This window comes from Vidua chalybeata, chromosome 3, assembly GCF_026979565.1.
Source record: "Vidua chalybeata isolate OUT-0048 chromosome 3, bVidCha1 merged haplotype, whole genome shotgun sequence".
NCBI classification, from domain to species: Eukaryota; Metazoa; Chordata; class Aves; order Passeriformes; family Viduidae; genus Vidua; species Vidua chalybeata.
Genome location: NC_071532.1, coordinates 48,072,074 through 48,088,402, shown reverse-complemented (window position 1 = coordinate 48,088,402; position 16,329 = coordinate 48,072,074). Strand labels below are relative to the sequence as shown.

General features: G+C 41.0%; 1 protein-coding gene across 5 annotated transcripts in view; it reads left to right on the top strand.

Moving 5' to 3' along the window:
• Positions 1 to 16,329, top strand: part of GRM1 (glutamate metabotropic receptor 1) — a 184,738-nt gene that overhangs the window by 150,505 nt on the left and 17,904 nt on the right. For all 5 annotated transcript variants that reach the window (XR_008430133.1, XM_053938910.1, XM_053938911.1 and 2 more), the window contains exon 7: positions 594 to 1,524. Coding sequence is in view for 4 of the 5 variants with exons in the window: in XM_053938910.1 (XP_053794885.1) it covers positions 594 to 1,524 (931 nt within the window). In the remaining variant the exon portion in view is untranslated. The remainder of the gene's footprint in view (positions 1 to 593; positions 1,525 to 16,329) is intronic.

Genomic DNA, 16,329 nt, shown 5'->3' with positions numbered 1-16,329 from the left:
TAAGATACTGTGAAGAGAAAAAAAGCGGAAATGTACTAAGAAGGAAAGTATCTATGATATAGTTCTGTTAAAATTTTGGATTTTAAAATTTGTAATTTTGGTACCATTTTTCTGTCCATAGACCTCTGATTAATTTATATTATTTATAAAATAACTCTCAAAAATGTAGTAGATCAAACTATAGTGATGGTGGTAATGATTAAATAAATTAATCTGTTTAAAATCACCCATTTGCGACAATGCTTTCCCTGCTGAAATGAAGAGATGACAGTGACTTTGTCCGGGTTCTGTTCCCAGCTGTGCCTTTGGTATGCTGGGCTTGTAATCAGGTATCTCTAAAAGCAGATATTTCCACATCTAATTTCCTGTTGCAGCATCATGAGAAAATGTTTGGGACACCCAAAATGCATGGCTGTTTTTTGAACATATTAATCCAAACTATTCCATCATGCAGTTCACTCCTTTGTAAAATGGTTTTAATAATCCATGTCACATAGACATATGCTAATGTTTGGATTATACTGGGATCCAGCAAAAAAGGTTCTTCCAGGAGCTGCCTTTCTAACACTCTCTTTCTCTTCTGTACATTGCAGGCTGTGAACCCATCCCTGTAAAGTATCTCCAGTGGAGCAATATAGAGTCTATTGTGGCCGTGGCCTTTTCCTGCCTGGGGATCCTGGTCACCATGTTTGTCACCCTTATCTTTGTGCTCTACAGAGACACCCCTGTTGTCAAGTCCTCCAGCCGCGAGCTCTGCTATATTATCCTGGCTGGCATCTTTCTGGGTTACGTCTGCCCTTTCACCCTTATAGCTAAACCCACCACGACGTCCTGCTACCTCCAGCGCCTTCTGGTGGGCCTCTCCTCCGCCATGTGTTATTCCGCCCTCGTGACCAAAACCAACCGCATCGCGCGCATCCTGGCGGGCAGCAAGAAGAAGATCTGTACCCGCAAGCCCCGCTTCATGAGCGCCTGGGCTCAGGTGGTCATCGCCTCCATCCTGATCAGCGTGCAGCTGACACTGGTGATCACGCTGATCATCCTAGAGCCCCCCATGCCCATCCTCTCCTACCCCAGCATTAAGGAAGTTTACCTTATCTGCAACACCAGCAACCTGGGCGTTGTGGCTCCTGTGGGCTACAATGGACTCCTCATCATGAGCTGCACGTACTACGCCTTCAAGACTCGCAATGTGCCTGCCAATTTCAACGAGGCAAAGTACATTGCATTCACCATGTACACCACTTGTATCATCTGGCTGGCCTTCGTGCCCATCTATTTCGGCAGCAACTACAAGATCATCACCACCTGTTTCGCAGTGAGCCTGAGCGTGACAGTGGCTCTGGGGTGCATGTTCACTCCTAAGATGTACATCATTATAGCCAAGCCTGAGAGGAATGTCCGCAGTGCCTTCACCACCTCAGACGTGGTGCGTATGCATGTCGGGGATGGCAAGGCACCTTGCAAGTCCAACACTTTCCTCAACATATTCCGGAGAAAGAAGCCAGGGGCTGGAAATCCAAAGTAAGTGGATTGATTCCAGGTACACATCTATCTTTATAAGTCCCCCTATTTGCCATCCTCTCTTGGTTGACTGTAGTCTGCTGATTAGTAAGGTATGTAATAGTTTTTCATTTCATGTGTAGAAGAGAAGGTGGAAATGACCCTTTAGCTCTAAGCCTCAGATGGATGTTGACATGTTGTTCATTATCTTCTCTCCTGCTCTGAAGGCAGCCCTGTGCACAGCTCCCTCTACCTCTGGGGCAGGTCAGGCAGTGGCAGAGTGACCAAGCTCCATGGCAGCTTCATGCCTCTCCCTGTCACATGTGCATGTGTACAGGGATCTCAAGCACTGACTTGCAGTTGCTCTGCATTAGGTTCAAACTGAGGTGTTACTGTAGCCTTTTAGAAAATAAATCAGTGTCTGAATGATTGTAAATCACATGTACTTGCCTAAGGCCACTGGAATGTGTGTGAAAGCTGAGGACTAAACATGTTTTTAAGGTAGTGTATTGTGACAGTCCTCATGACTGTGATTCAAAAGCACCCTCTGTGCTATCGCTGTGCTCTATTTAATACTTAGCATTTTGAGCAATACCCTTACTCATCATCCATGTAAATCTCTCCATGTTCTCAAAGTCAGCATTGGTGTGAAAGTTGCAGAAGTCAACTGATGGTGAAAATGAACTTGCATTCACATCTGTGGAACTTGTTATTCCTTGCTAATAATTAAAAGCAACCCAGACGCAGCAGAGCGAGAGAGAGAACTGTTACTTCAAACAGCATCTCCCTGTGAGGAGCTGTCTGAAAATTTGCATTCTTTATTATCTTACTGTTTTTTATTCTTTAAAAAAGCACCATAGGGCTACATATGAGCTTAGATGATTTTTGTCCCAATTAAAAAAAAAATAAAAATAAAAAAGCACCAGTGAAACCTACATTTCTGAGCTTCCCAATAGATTTAAAATTCAGTTAATTTCCAGTTTTTTGGGATCTGTAGATTTCTCTGAGTGACTCAGGCTGGTTTTGATTCAGTTTGCATAAGAACCATTTTCATCTGTTCTGGTGATGGAGGCAACACTGTAAAAAACCCATGCTGTGATTAATTTTGTCTTTATGCTACTTCAGTACATTTTATTTTTTTGCTAGACAGGGGGTCAGAAGAGAAGGGAATGGAGATGCAAGTGACCCAAATACACAGCTCAGCATGCCACAGAGGCCACATCAAGGCTGCCAACTCCTGAGCTACACAGAGAGAGAGCAGGGACTGGCAGGCAGCCCTAGCAGCCACTACCTGCAGGGAGATAGCCAAAACTCTCTGTAGGCCAAGAGCATGAATTCCATGCAAATAGAAAGATGGAGCCTGATCCACCTTCCTCTGACTCTATGTAGTTAGATGGAGAATCAGACATGTGTAAGAAACTAGTGTGGTGTCCCTGCAGTGGGGTTTCTGGCTAACAGTGTTGGTTTCTTTAAGTTGATGTCTGTCAAAAAAAGAGGACTTTTGAATATTTTAGGTCATGAGAGACTTAATAACTAATTCTCTGTTCTGCATATGCTTCTTCTGCCTTTATTTAAAAAAAGAAAAAGTAATTTAAAAGATCCAAATGTGAAATACTTAGAATACAGTTTTTAATAGGAGAGAATATTACATCCTGTTGAAAAGTGGAGCTTCTCCCTCATAATTGTAACCTTTAAAACTCAAACAGGGCTTACCTGAGCTTTTTAGCAATTTGTTACATAATTTTAGTAAGATTTGCTTGACCTCTATGTTAAGCCTTTGTGAGTGTTACAAAGCAAAAGAGCTCTACAGAGTTTTAAGTTGTTTTTCTAAACTAAAAGCTCAATACCTAGTTAATATGCCTGTTTTTCCCTCAGGTTAAGCATCCATGTCTTTTATACAGACAAATTCCCACCTCTGACCTAAACCACTTGTGCAGTTACTGCATGTCCTTCACCCAAACCAGCACAGGTGCAGAGGCACCCTGGGATTGCTGATGGAAAAGGACAGCTCTGCTTGTGGGCATGAAGAATGGAAAGAAGTTTAATAGACAAACATGAAGCTTTGGAAATAAAGTCACAAGGCAAAACAAAAAGGGCTTTGCAGAGTTTTTTTAGCTCCTAGCTGAGTCCATTGCAAAGTTTCTGAGGACACTGTGACAACACAAATAAAAAAAGTGAGTCACTGTGGAAATCAAGAAGGAAAATGTAGAATTTGCTGCAGCCTTGGAAGCACCTAGATAACTCAAATGTGTAATCAGGTCCTTCCTGAAACAGGACTTAAAGCAACTGATACATGCTCAATGACCACAGGAATGATCTCCAGACTGATTTTCAATGGTTTTGTTTGTGGTTTGTTTGTGGTTTGGTTTTGGTTTGGTTTTGGTTTGTTGACAGTTTTGGTTTTGTTTTGGTTTGGGGTGGGTTTCTTAATTATTTGGTTTGGTTGGTTTGTTTGTCAAACATCAAAATCTGGGATTTATTTGTGATGTTTTCAGTAATTCTAATCCCTGTAAGTATGTTGTTCTGTTTCTAGATTCTTTAATAGTCTCTCCCTGTGGCCACATTTTTTTATCTATAAGTGGCCAGCAGTTCTGCACTCAAAAGATTTCTCTTCTAGATGTATTAATCTATCTTCTTGTTATACCTTCTCCCTCTTCCTAGTTTGCTTTTCTTTTTCTGCTTTTCAGTTTTCATCTCTTTTCCTGTCTGTATCAAATCTCTTCTCTGCTTAATCTATTGAATGCCAATTCCTAAACAGAAAAGTTGCATCCATCTACATTAAATTGGTGTGGAGATACAGGGTTAAATTGAATTTGTTTTAAAAATGGAAACTGGTTTACGTTTACAAGGACAGATCAAACTTATATAAGCCTTCATAAAGCATTTTCATGCAATGTTGTGCTGTTAGTTTAACTAGTTTAGCTTGGGGACTAAAGCAAGTTGAGACACTCTTCCTTTCTCCTTCCTAAAGTAGAGCAAAAGAATTAACCAGGGAATTCTACTAACACAGGATCAATAAATCAATTCAAAACCTTCAGCTGTCTCTGGTGCTGACATAGAGGTCAGAAAAATCATCTTGAAAAAGTCTGTCCCAGCTGCATTGTCAACAGTTTCAGTGAAAATAAATTTCTTAGTAACACTGGTCTTCACTTAAATAATAAAGCACACTGCCTTTACTGATCTCACTCTCAAGATGGTATGTGCAGTCTTGAGGATTTGAACTCTCTCTTATTTTGATTGAGTTGAACTATAAGCAATTACAACCAGCATTGTTTTCCATAGAGCCGGTTGGGAATTTTCCAGTGGAATATATATATTTTCCATCAGAATACTCTTTCAAAAAAAGCCTTTCAAAATGCTTCATAGAATTGGCCTTTGCTGGTAAGCATTTACCCTGGGCCAGGGGGACATTCTTTTCTCCTGTGGAGAGAGGAAGACATTGGGAAATCATGAGGGAATCTTACCCCAACAGTTAAAGCACTCATTTAGGCTAAGTGCCTCTCCTTAATTTCCCAGGTAGATGTTTTATAACTGGATTATGCACTATCCAGGGCAAGTCTCCTTTCTGTAAGTTCTTGTCCAGCAGTATTTTGGAACAGAGAAAAAAATATTGTGGAGCAAACTCTAGGGAAATACTTTGTATTCTGTGAGAGAGCTTGAATCTGGGTCTGAAGGATCCCTCGTGAGTGTCTTCAGTACCAAGCAACTGTCTTTCTTTCCCTCTTGTCAAATTAATACTTAAATATATATAAAAATGGAGCAGCTCCATCAGGAGAGATGAAGAGAGAGAGATATCTGCTGCTTGTGTTGAAGCTTTGTGGGGACATTTATTGTTCGTTTCCTGCTTGAATGTATTACAAAATCCTGGCTGTTATAGGATGATGGCATAGCAGCATTTGTTAGGAGAGCCTTTTGCATCTATTTTTTATTTTTTCCAGATGTAAGATGGAAACATTTGTGTATGGATCTTGCTGTGATCTTTACCATTCTTCTTGGTCTCAGAATTTATTTTGGTCTATGAGGGTCAATGAGCTTGAAGAGAAGGACACTTTTACAGTGCCTGAACAATCCCTTCCCTGAGGAAGCAATGCTCCCTTCTGTAGCACATGACAAAAAAAAAAAAAAAAAAAAAAACCAAACAGTGACAATTCAGATGCTGATTCTGATGAGGGTTCAGGGAATGCCTTCTCCAGGAGTGCTGCAGGACTCACTGCAGGAAGAAAGTTAATTTTGTGTCTTTGGGAAATAAGCTGCAGGTCTGGCTTATTAAGCAGGTGATGCTTATCTGCTCCCTCAGTCTTCACATATAAATTATTTTAAACTTATGGTTGAGACCCCATGTCTGGACACCATTTTAGTGCATTTTGAATCAGAGTAAGTATTTAGTTGTCAATATACATTATATAGCAAAATCTGAATTAATACAAAACCAATTAGCAAGACTCGCTGAATGGCCAGGACTCCATATTAATGCAGACGCTACCTGCTTTCCCCTTGTAATTTTAGTATATTTACATTCAATTATTTTTCATCTAGCTGTCTGCCTTTAGAAATGAATAGCTAATTTAAAGTACTTCCAAACATGTAATTTATCTTTTTCACACATTTCAGCAGTCCATGCCTCTAAACTGCTGTCACAGGCATCCAGTGACCTGGGCCATGGATCTCTCAAATGTGATTTATTTTATTCCAATAAAAATTTGCAGACAACCCAACATCCCCTAGTAACTTCTTCCTGCTTCCCTTTGTCCTTTTTCCCTCTGTGCTGGCTCCCACATGCAGTTTTTAAACTGAGAATTAGGGTTCTCAGTAACCTCTAGTAACACATGGCTTAAGGAACCACCTGCTTTTTTGTCTTGCCAGTTATAAAATTATCTCCAGGTATTCTGAAGTTAATGTTTCTCTTTAAACTGACTTGCTGAGTTGCCATTTCATCTTGAGCAAACTGTACTGACAAGCCGTGCTCATTTCCCTTGGCTATTCACAGTCCACAAAGGCTTTTGGGCTCTTCACCGCCTTCATTTTCAAAGCCTCCCACAGACACATGGTGAGGGGAATCTTAGCACAAGTACATCCAGGAAGATTTTGTTTCACTGGTTTTCACGGTGGTGGGAGGAGGCAAATGTACAGTGAAGCATGGCAAGACTTGGAGCTTCCACACACAGAGAGTAAATGTTCAGCATGCTCTGCTGCAGTTGCTCAAATGTAGATATCTTACAGCCTGTCACTTAATCCAGCCTAACAGCCCTGTCACAGAAATAGGTGCTCAGGAGTACTCCATCTTCTCACTATTATGTTATTATTCTGCACAGTCAATATTCTATCTTTAAGAAGGGGTTATAGAGGCAAGGAGGGAGAGAGCAAAGTGTGAACAGAATACATGAAAGCACTTTTGTTCACTGCCTTTTGTCCTGATCTCTGCAGGCTGAAGTAGGTGAAATCGAAACAAACCAATCTACTCAACCTGGCAACAGCCACAGGGGGAATTTTTCCCTTGGTCTGGCTAAAATGTATCAAAACTTCTGAAACAAGTAGGTTTAGTGGAAAGTGCAAATAATAACTGTTCACCATTGTACTGTCTTTTGTAAAAGAGATATATTAAATACTATGCTTCAGGACACAAGCCCAATGTGAGAAGTATTTTCTTTGGTCCTGAAGTGTGTCATCCAGCACACAGTCTTGTGCAGCACACAAGAATTATCTTTAAATGCTTCTTATACAGATTAGCATCTCGTGTAGTTTTACCTTCCTACAACAGTGCCAAACCAGTATAGAGACGATTGCTGAATCTGATAGGAGATGGTAGACTACTTTGCTTTGCAATTTAGAAAACTGATGCAGTGGGTAAACTTCTCGTGTCCTGCACTAGTATTGCAGATAAGTTACTGCACAATAAGACAGACCCTAATTTTTGCCATTACAGATCCTGGAAAATACCACATTCCAGGGGATTTTCAAGAAGACCCTTAAGCCTGCTTTGCCTGCACAGCCATCCTACTGAAACTTACCCCAGAGGGAAATGGCATATTATGAAAGAGAATTTTGGAACAGCAGAAAGGATGTGAGTTTCTGCCAGTGGGAAATTATACAGAGGTTGAAAAGAAAAAAAATGGCAAAGTTGTACAGGACAGATAAGGCTGTTTATTTAAACAATTTGTTGCTGTATATCTGATCTCTCCATTAAACTCCAATAAAAAGCTGACACCCACACCCACACCCTGGTTTTGGGGCTGACTCTCTTGGGCAATGGCACCATGGGGAACAAGGTGCTGTGCTGGTCCATGGCTTTGGGGCTCCCAGCCATGGCATGGGGCTCCAAAACCACTGGACATTTGGTTCACCCTTGCATCACACTCAGGGCATATCATGGAGGAGGAGTCTGCTTCCTTCACAGGTTGTTGCAGATGTGGCAGCTCTAGAATGGCTCCTGGTGACGCAGCTGTCACAGGGAAGGCAAGTGGCACCCTGGCCTGGCCCGATTCATCTTCCTATTTCAGCCCTCCTTAACATTTACCCAGCTTCTGTATTCAGTGTAGTCCTTCACCCTTTTCTGAGGTTGCAGTGCCTTTTTGGGAAAGTTTCTTGCATGCTCACAAAGGATAGCTGAGGGTATTAATGCCAAACATCTCTCTCTCAGCAGCTGGTATGTTTGCTGGTTTTGCTGGGCTGTTTACTGGTCTTAAACCATGAAAGATTTTGCAGACACATAGCACTGTGACATGTAAAAACTCTTACCCAGTTCTCTTGTGGATGTGGTGTGAATTTCATGTAAGAAAATACAACTAACCCAGTCAAGCTGTTCTGTCCTTCTCAGTATATTAAGTGAATATTTAAAACTCCCAGAAGACAGTTAACATGGTTCCAAAGAGACTCTTAGAACCAATGTTAAAGAACTGGGAAGAAACAAAAAATAACAGGGGAGTGTGAAACTTAACATTCCAATAGCAATCTCATCTAGCCCCACTGCAGGGTTTCTCTGTTAAATTTGATCTATATAATTATATCTAATATTGTCTTCCATAGCCTTGAATTTGCATTTGATTATGATACACATATATTGTAGTGCTGGCCCATAGACCAAAAATAAAATACAAAATAAGGGATAAAAGACTCTTGGATATCACTTCCAGACTTACATTCTTTCTCATTTAAGTAACTAATAAAAGCCATATTTCTTTAAAAACCAGGCATGGCATATGCACATATCAAATTATATACCAAATTGTCTATCTGTGTGTATATGTGCAAAATAACCAGTCTGGTGATAGTGGGTTTTCTAATCCTTCTAATGAGAAATAAGGGGCATAGCTGCATAAAGCACCATAGGTTTTCCTTGCAAATTATACCAGCTAAAGGGAGTCCCAGCTCATGCATAGCTGATCACATGCCATTCCTAAAACAGGATAAGGAGAAGTGGACAAAAATACATGCTATGATTGGAATGTTTGTGGTCAAGCAAAACCAAAAGGTCTGGCAATTTAATCTCAGTCCTCTGGGCTAAAGAGAGGCTGTCTGAGACTACATTTTGGAGAAATAACTTGGAAAATCTCTGAGGTTCTGCAGTGGCTTCGCAGTAAGAACAGTGGGGATAAACCCCCCTCAGACAAAACCCAGGTTATATTGAATAGGTTTACAGGATACATTGCCTGCACCCTCTGCTCCCAATCCAGACTTCTGCTTCTTTATCACCAGTCAGAGTCACATCTTATGTGCATGGCCCCTTTAAATGAGAGGGCTGTTGTGTAAGTTTCTATGCAATTTCCTCCCTTTCTCAAAAGTTCCCAGTCTATGGCAGTTTTACCACACTCTTTTCGGGGGTGGGCACAACTTTGTTCTCCCAGGAGATTTTGACAGGACATATATCCAAGGCACAGTCTCTGAGTCCAGCCTGGTTCTTGGCAAAGGACTGCTGGAGAACTTCACTTTACTACTCCTCCTCTTGTTTTACAGCTCTCAAGATGCTGAATCACAAAATGTTTTTCTGCTTGGGGTGTAGCACCAGGCAGCTTTGTTTAATGAATCTCAATACTTAAGCACAATGACAGAAAGATACAGAGTCACATCAGAGGGGAGCTTTCCAATTATGTACCACAATCTCTGCTTCCTGACTGAGGGGAAGCAAAGGCAGCACTACAGAAATCCTGGGGAATGTTAGTAGCTTTCTTGGCATAAACCACATGAATATGGACACCACTTGAAATTTAATTTCTTGCTTGACTGGATCACTTATTACATTTCCTTGTATTTTGGTACTTGTATACATTATTCATATCCAGTTAGGATGCTGCAAATGTGCATCAACTCATTAGTGAGTGATACAAACAATTGTGTTCCCATGTAGGGATAAGCAAGTGTTGTTTATCTGCTTAGCATCACACTCTCACATTGTTTTGGTTACAATTGTCTCTGTGAGAGAAGTAAGGAAGAAAGCTTCACCTTTAAAGAGTGTCAGATACATAAATACGTGTTGAAGGTTACATCCAGTTAAGCACCTAAAACCCTGGATATTTCTCTATATTTCATATGGAAATCAGATTCCAACTCTCATAAGCATACCCTTAGGAAAAAAAAAAAAAACAATCCCCAAACCCATGTTGTGTGTGAGTGTTGCTCTGAAATATAAAATGGAAATGGAATGAAGAACTAATACAAGTCTTCTAGAGGTCACTTTAACATTTTTTAAGTCAAGAATGTAATTTACCTCCTTTCTTTTCTCAAAGTGTGATGTTTCAGCCCATGCCACTGTTATTTACCTCACCTCAGCAGAAACTAAGAGAGCTGTGACACTGCACAAACACGTAATAATTCATGTAAAAATACTTGCTAGAATAAACATGCAGGGTGTTCTGCAAGCATTTATTCTGCAGGGGTCTCTGAGCCACCTTGTGATTTCATACATCTTTGAGCTAATTTAGGGGTGAAAAAATTTGGGTACTGAAGGGTATCATGTGGCTCACTGATATTCTTTATAAATAACAACAGGACTATAAAACAGCACAAGTATTATACACATCTATATACAGTTAATACTGGAGTTTGTTTTTTCCCCTCAAATTAAGATATCTGAAAAATACTTTTGATTCATCTCAACAATTCAGTGCAAAGTTACTAATGTGAAATGCATAACTAGTGCTTATTTATTTAATCCTTTTCCTTGCTTAGGGACACATAAGAGGCACATGAGAGCCCAAGAAGGGGACAACACTTGCATGTCTTCTCTTTCACTGATGTGAAAGGCATTTTGCATTCTGGCTTGTGCACCAAGTTTATCCTTTCTTGTGATGAACTCTCCCCTTTGTTTAGGGATGCCTCACAAAGCAAAACACCACAAGACAAACTGCAGATGTTATGATCACATGCTGACAAAGCACCTGATTTTTAGCCAGACTCTATAATTCACAAATGAATCCTACCCCCAGAGAGAGAAGGTGGTCTGTGTCTGTTAAGGGAATGTAGGTGGGTATGGTTCTACACCCTCTCAGAAATAAAATCTGCAGACTCAGACATGTTCATTTACAAATACATGTATATGGATATGATGGATATGGCAAAGCAAAGGCTAACTTCTGGTGCACTACTCAGTCCAAAATCTGGATGTAGTCTTTGCTAAAGGTCTGTCCCTGAGACTTCTGTAATGGGCAACTTGCTTTCTTATATTTTTGTTCTTGGGGTTTTAAGAGTTTGTAAAGGGACAAGTGAAGAATTTAAAAATCTCTTTCTTGGCTTTCTGCTTGATCTGATTGATATTTTTTTTTTTTTTAGCTAGTATAGTAGTGATGCTTTTTTCACTTGTCTTCTGATTCTGTTTTCCCTCTGTCCCAAATACACTGAAAACTATTCACACCCAGAGCAGAGACCTGACCACATTCCCCTCTGTTCTCTGTATTCTTACCTCTGTGCCTCTAGGACTCTGAATGGGCAAATTCTTCATTGTCAGATCTCTTTTAGGGTTTTCAGACCAAGATATATCTCTAGAACAGACTCCACCACACAGAAGACATACACTGTCAAAGAGTCACTAATAAACATGGCCAGCATGAGAGGCTAGGTTCTGTACTGTGTCAGAGGACTCTAAGAAACCATTTTCAGTGTGGGCTGAAAGTATATTGTATCAATATAACATCTGCCTCCACACTAAAGTTGTGAAGGGACTATTTAATTTTGAAATAACAAGTCAACTAATTCTTCAGAGCTTATATGTGCTCTGGCATTCAGCCTCCCACACCTGACAAGCATAGGTTAAAAGTCATTATCACTGTAAACAGCAAACAGTTGTGCAGGCTGAAAGCAATCACACAATTTGTCACTTTAAAGCCCACTTGACAACTAAAAACTCCAGGTTTCTTGTTAGTTCATTATAGGTAATTTACCATTTCTAGCTTACTGCTTCAGTTTATTTCCTCTTAAGCTGTTTCCCCTTCTCTGCTCTCTGTGGTTCTTCTTTTGTGGTGTGCAGGATGTGGCTTTCTTCCACCCTATAAAACTATAACTATCCTTACAAAGAGGAAAAAAGAAAAGAAAATTAATTACTGTCTGCTGGATTCATTGAGCCTGATTTCAAGGTCAGATAAACACTAATGTCAGCACCAGAGAAACTGTCCCTGATGCCCATGGTTTGGGGAACAGGGGGCAAGAGTTGTCCCCTTCAGCAGCAAATTATTAGTTTAGCACAGCTGTGCTGCAGCACCACAGAGCAGAGATATCAAAGCTGATCATAAACTCTATCAAAACAAGTGCCCCTTGATCTGATTATAGCAACTCCTCACTAGTAAATTGTTTGCTGGTGTTTGCAATTTCACTCTGATCCGTCCCAGAGAATCACAGGTTCAGTTAAAATAACCATCTACAAGCCACCTTCTAGTTAGTAGATCCTCCTTCTCTTTACACAACACAATCTTTCCTCATCCTTGGTGTATTAAAGCCAGGAATCTTCACACTTTCTTAAGAGTTCTTGTTAATTTTTGCCTCTTCTTGAATGGAATTTATTGGTTTTTTTGTATTATTTTCTGGCCATTTATTTTTGTGGCACAACCCAAATCTTCAGGTGGTTCCGCTCAGCCTGCACTGACTGGCTTGCAAGCCTTGCCTTCCCAGAGAAAGGATTGTCTGGAAATTAGGACTTATTTCACATTTCTCATATTTTTGCATATCAAAGTCCCCCAGACAAGTTAACTAACCAGATAGCCAACACACCCAGGAAACAACCAATCAAACCAAAGAAAGCAAATGCCACAGTCTGTGGAAACCCCTGCGGAGGGATTATCTACCTCAAGCAGACGGACAAGGACTGACAGGGAGCTACACCTGAAAGCGCAGCCACCCGCAGACAGTGCCCAGCGAGCAGATGAGGCGCGTGGGTGGCACCAGCCCCACTGAGCTGTGGGCTCTCGTGCCCAGCTGGCAGCTTCATTCGTGGGCTCAGCAGGGTGGAGCACAGGACTGTGTGGGCATGTAGTCGCAGCTCATGTGCCTGGGCACTACAGGCTCTGGTGGAGCACAAAGTGTGGCCCCAGGCATCTCTGTGCTCCCCAGCCAGTCCTTCCTCCTTTACTTTCCTGTATCCTCTGAAACATACATTTCTTAATCCGTAGTGTTATATAAGTTATCTCAAAAATCTCTCCTGCCATCATCCCAGACAACCAAGAGACTTTCCTGCAGCTACTTTGGGCTATCATAGCCTGTAAATCCACAAATGCTTTAAGCTGCCCTAAGCCAGAACTGACATTCAAAGCCTTCCTTTATCCCATGCCATCACTTTGCCTATGCAGGGACAAGAACCTGGACAGCCACACTGTGAACTCAAATTGGGAAATAAGAGGGTTTTTTTTTCTCCTTTTTTTTTCTGGCATAATTGTGACCCAGATTAGTTGTGTCTGTTGTTCCCTGCCAAATGATTGAATAATTGCACAATTGCACCAAGGGTTGTGCTGACACAGAGGAGAAGATGGAGCAGCAGAAGGGAGCAACTGGGGAGGGCCAGAGCACTCCCCCAGCACACAGCTGGCTCCTGCTGCCCTGGGGTGACCTGAAGTACACACAGCCTTTGCTCCATCTTCATTATCCAGCTCAGTGCCAGGTCTTTCTGGGCATTCTTCTGGGATTATGTTCTCCTTGGTGACCTTGACCCTTCTGTCCTCTTCAGCAGATGCTCACACCTCAACAGAAAGGGTGTGCCATGAAATCCCTCCTGCTTCTCGGTCCTCTGTGGGTGATAATTATCCATATGCCTCACTCTGCTGGGTGAGGGTGAATAACCCTGTAGACTTGTACTGCTCGTTGCACCATGGCTCTTTAATTTCTCTCCAAAACTTGTTGCTGTGCCATTGATTAGTATAATTAATTTAAAACCCAGAGTAATTATTTCCAGACATCACTTAGACTGGATTTAGTACTTGTGTTTAAAAAATTAAATTGTACCAAGAATCTGTCCACCTTCCCAACTTCATCTATTGTCTTGGTCCTAGTTCATATGAAAGGTATTGAAAATTCAGCTCCTCATCCTTCAGGAAAAGGACATGGCCTTGCTTCTTTTTATGTAGATATCTTTTGATCCAGCCATGACAACTGTACATAAAACCTGACCTTTCAAAGAGACAAACATCTTCCAAGGAACATGTTTCTTCCTTGGAAGATACCAGAACTGGAGAGGCTTGAGGCTCTGGGATGAGAGTTTAGTTGAACACCTTGGTGGTCTGGTTCTGCACATAAGGTTTGCTTACCTTCCCAGTCATCTTGCAGACTGCTAGAGCACTGAGGAGGTGAAATGCAGGCCAGAAAGTTTCTGGTGTTGCTGATACATTCCTTGGGAGTGCAGAGGGCAACCAGTCTGAGTGTTGGATCACGGTACAAGTCTTCTCCTTTCCTGTACTAAAACTAGAGGTTATATATAAATTCTTAAAAATGAGGAGTTTATTCAGGGTTATCACTTAACTTCCCTTGAATATCCTCCCCAATTTACTTTCTTCCTAATGTTGTTGATGGTCAGTTGTTTTAAATGAGATTGTACAAATTCTGGTGATATGCTATTCTATAACTTTTTCACCTGGGGAATTAGAAGGATTTTTTACAGCTTGGAGTACATCTAGGGAGGAGGATCTCTGACCATGACTTCAAATAATAAGTAGCAGAGTGTACTGCATCTCAGTTTTCTTGGGTACCAGATAGATTCATTCTGTTTCGGGAGTCTGATTGAGCAGAGAGAATAATTCCAGAGCAGAAGGTGAATGTTTCTAGTTTCGCAGCTGTACAGATATAAAACATTGCAGATAGGAATTTACACTTCCTATAATCCTGACACAGTTGTTTGCCGCATGGGATGATTCATTTACACTTAAGAGGAAAACTGATGGCAAGAGTGACTCTTCCCTCTGATGCTTTATATTCCTCACTGCGAATTTCAACAGGCTTGTTACCTACCCTGTTCTGAATGACTAGCCAGAAGCATTTTTCTGCTTCAAAGAACATAAAGTAAAGCAATTAAGCCACTTCTTTCAGGAACCCTCTGCACTGCCACCCTGCTTCCTCTGCCAGACTCCCTGTTATTGCACCCAGGGGTTCCTTATAAAGCAACTCAGACACTTTCATGATGGTATGCCAGCTCTTTGTTCAAATGCACAGAAGATCCATCCTGCCTCTGGGTTCAGGATAGAAATAACTACTCAGCAGGAATTGCCCTTGAGAAGACTGCCCTCAAAATGATTCATTAATCCTCATATTGTAAAGATGGGCAGAATATCTAATGTTTTATAACCAGAGAAATGTATGTGAAGTGCCATTACTGCCTGTAAGGCTAGGAGAAAGAAGCAGGGATACATTGCCATCATTAAACATAAAAGAAAAAAAAAAGAAAGGTATAGAGATCTGGGCATTAATTCTGAATCACAGCTCTGCAGTATTAGCACACACTACTAGGAAGATAAAAGAAAGCCTATGAGGATACTTCATATTCAATGCATCAAAAGTGTCTATTATTATTTACACAGTTGACATTGATTTGATAATTGGAAAATAATTCACTGAAAAACTATCAACACATGTACTACATTTCCCATACTATAAATTTAAATTTCACTATAAATTCAAATTCTACTGAAGCATGAACCCTGAGATTTAGGTGATTTCTGCTATGTATATGCTGTGCATCACCATGTGGGGATCACCCTTGACCTTGATCAAAAGACAGACCACTGCTTTGATGGAGCTTGACAGCATTTTAACAACAACAACAACCTCCTCCAGAATGCAAACCTGGCCAGGCATTTGGGGGTTTCATACTCTCTTAGATGTAACATTTGTGTCTGATTTTGGCTGAGGAGCACATCTGCAATCACAGTAAAAGAAGAGTTTGCTGTATTTTGAACATGTTTTGAGGCATTTTGAACTGCTTGAGGAAGCAGGCTTCTTTCTTCCTTTCACTTAGAAGGCTTTCATAACAAGACCAACAAAGCTTGGAGAGCGAACTGCTCTGAACTCACTAAAGGGATATATATTAATAAGAAAAAGTACAAAGGGGGTGCAGCTAAGTAACCCGTAAGTGCCAGCAAATGGCAGCAGATGAGGAATGACGGCTGCCAAAGCCTGTTGACTCAGCCAAGCCATGTTCTGAAACAAAAGTCTTCCACCTTTTCCATGGTCCTAAGCAGGGCTGTCTGTGGCTGTGTGCCCTCTGTTGAGTGTACAATACTGCATGTGTGTGAAATACATTTAACTCTGGGTTTTGCTCTCAGATAATCAACTGTGTGTTGCTACTTGTTTTGTAAAATTAGCTTCTGTGACTGAACAAAAAGCACAGGAAATAGAAAGCTCTTATTCTCTCAATTGATTAAG